The 2,934-nt window shown below is 38.9% G+C and overlaps 1 protein-coding gene across 1 annotated transcript; it reads left to right on the forward strand.

The window, feature by feature from the left end:
• The first annotated feature begins 631 nt into the window (after positions 1–631).
• Positions 632–2,012, forward strand: LOC131004595 (F-box/kelch-repeat protein At3g23880-like). Its single transcript, XM_057931300.1, has one exon. The coding sequence runs from the start codon at positions 716–718 to the stop codon at positions 1,832–1,834; it is 1,119 nt and encodes a 372-aa protein (XP_057787283.1). The 5' UTR covers positions 632–715; the 3' UTR covers positions 1,835–2,012.
• The last annotated feature ends 922 nt before the right edge of the window (positions 2,013–2,934 follow it).

The raw sequence follows: 2,934 nt of genomic DNA on the forward strand, positions 1-2,934 counted from the left end.
AGTTGAGAAAGCAACAACTCCCTATTAATTTGTCTGCTAGCGAAAACCTTCCCCACAAGACAAAACTTAGTAGAATTTCGCTGATTTTCTGTCAAATTTGCTGGGAGAGAAACCGTCGCCGCGTCCGCCTCCTCAGTGAGTTTAAGTTCGTTAACCAGGCGTTGTATTTCGTCAGGATCCATCGGTGAAAACCACTAGACCACCCACACCCTTCACTGGAAGGAGAAATCTCTCGTCTCACCTGCGAAAGAGCGTCGTATTCAAAGGCCCTTGAGAAGCAACGGAGCAGCAGGGAGAAAACAGGGGATCACACTCGCGAACAATCACACCCTGAAAAAGCTAGGTAAAAAATGATAAGCCACCACCCTCTCCCTTCACCGGAAGGGAAAACCTCTCGCCAAAGCTGCGAAGAAGAACCTCTTTTCTCAAAAGCCTTAGAAATGATCTAGAGCAGCTGGAAAAATTTTGTAATTATTATTTTGTTAATTAAGCTTTAATTTTGTCTAAAGTCAAACTCATGTTAAAATTGTAATAAAAATATAAGTTTATGTATATTTTAATTTAATTGGAATTTTGAAGCGAAAAAAAATGCAATTTTTACTAAAATTCATGTTTGCTATAATCCCTTTTATATATGGCCAAATTACACGTGGGCTCATAGACATTCTTCTAACGAAGGAATTGTTGTTTCCGATCTCCGGCGATCGAAATCTTAATGATGGAAGGCAAAAGAATTAGTTCGGATTCAACCGCACACAACCAATTGAAGAAAATCAAAATCGCCCATCTCCCTGAAGAAATTATCCAAGATATCCTCTTAAGGCTCCCCGTCAAATCCCTCTTGAAATCCAGGTGTGTTTCAAAATCGTGGAATTCCTTGATTTCCAGTTCCCGATTCGTCAATACTCATCTCAAACGCTCCGCCGAAAACGCAGATTTCGCCAATCACAGAATCATCTTTACTCTTATAAACCCTAGTTTCAACCTCAAGCAATGCTCTGTTAATTCGTTGATGTGCGAGCCTCTGACCGTCGCTTCCAACGTTGATTACCCTAACAAGACCCCGCATAGTGCTGTTTGGGTTGTGGGCTCTTGTAACGGTATAATTTGCGTGGCGATTGATGAAAAGGATGTGTTTCTATGGAACCCAGCTACGAGAAAATCGAAGCAACTCCCCCCTGCAGGCGTTGAAATGAAGCCTGGCTTTTACTACATTTGGGGGTTTGGTTATAGTGAATCCGAGGTTGATTACAAGGTTGTGGGATTGTTCTGTGCTTATGGCGATGGAGGTCTGCAGGAGTCGGTGGTGAAGATTTACAGTTTGAGGGCTAATTCTTGGAAGAGGATTGAGGATTTCAGGTGCGGCGTGCCGTTCGATGAGACGGGGAAGTTTGCGAGTGGGAAGCTTCACTTTGCCGCGAGCAAGGGAATGGATTTCGATTCTAGATGGAACATTGTCTCCCTTGATTTGAAGAGCGAGGCGTATGGCATTGTGGAGCAACCGAGTTATGAAGAAGGATGCTCGGATTTCTCTTTGGAGTTGGTGGGAGGTTGCCTTAGCATTCTGTGCGACTATGAAATGAAACGGACGGATTTGTGGGTGCTGAAGGAGTCGTGGAGTAGGCTGCTGTCGATTCCTTACTTGATGGATCCGGGGAAGTATGTTTACTCCAACCCTTTGCTGATGATGCCCAATGGTGACATCTTGTTGGTGTTTGGGGCGTGTTTTGTGGTTTACAATCCCAAAGATGATTCCTTCAGATGCCCCCGGATTAGTAATGTGGATTCCTTCCTCGAAGCAGACATCTATGTTGAAAGCTTGGTTCCACTTTGAGTTGAAAGCTTCTCAAAAGGTTAGACTTTTATGATTTGTTGTTGTGAGCTAATTGTTGAGCAACTAGGTTTCTTAGCTTCTATTGCAACCTTGTATGATCAATGAGATTGGGGATTATTGCAGTGATTTGGTTGCTGGTATGTATGGAATGAAGTATCTAGTTGATGTGGTGTGTTTATGTTGTTGCTCTTAACTGGTTGCATAAGTGAGGGAGTTTATAAGGTTAAAATGCTTCATCTATCTGTTAATTTGTTAAAGGATTACATGTTGAAGAACTCACAACTAGGGATGACAACGGGCCGAATCTGGACCGGGTCTGGCCAATACCAGATCCAGATCCGTTTTCATGTACAAGATGATTGATCTACTATTTTTAAATTAAATTAAAAAAAAATCACAAAATCAACATCTAATTTCCATCATGAAAAATATAACACAAAATACTTTTATCTAATTACTTTTAGTTTTTATTCTTTTGAATATAATTTATTTATTATTTTTAATTTAGTTAATATTATTAGTAAACTAAATATAAAATATAAAAAATATATATAAAATAAAACGGATCTACGGGTCGGATCTGAGCCGGATCTGGATCTAAAATTTCAAGATCCAAATCCAGATTCGTTTTCAAAATTGAGATCCAGATCCAGATCCGCCGGGTCCAAAAAATTGAGATCCAGATCAGTAAAAAACGGATCTGGACCGGGTCCAAGATCCACTGCCATCCCTACTCACAACCATTCTCTATCTTAGGTGGCACTCTAAAATACTTTAGACTTCTATTTTTCTAAATCCTTCATTTCATACCTCTTAAATCCAAAAAAATATAAACAAAATATAATCATAACCGTTACTTTTTATACATTTAATATCAATAACTATTTTCTTCAAATTTATCACAGAAAGTCAAAAGTTTATATAATGCAATGTAATTAATGGTTGGAACAAAAAGTAAGACACCATATATTATTTTCAAAAATCTCTATTCTCCTTCATTCTCATATTTGCATAAGTCATATCTCTTATCCCACATTGATTTTTAATCAAACTCCATCTCGACTAAAGACTATATAAATACTTGTGTAAAATCTCATCCT

This window comes from Salvia miltiorrhiza, unplaced genomic scaffold (assembly GCF_028751815.1).
Source record: "Salvia miltiorrhiza cultivar Shanhuang (shh) unplaced genomic scaffold, IMPLAD_Smil_shh original_scaffold_438, whole genome shotgun sequence".
In the NCBI taxonomy this organism is placed as follows: Eukaryota; Viridiplantae; Streptophyta; class Magnoliopsida; order Lamiales; family Lamiaceae; genus Salvia; species Salvia miltiorrhiza.

Coding starts and splice junctions, on each gene's coding strand:
- LOC131004595 (XM_057931300.1), top strand. CDS start 716: ATGATGGAAGGCAAAAGAATTAGTTCGGATTCAACCGCACACAACCAA.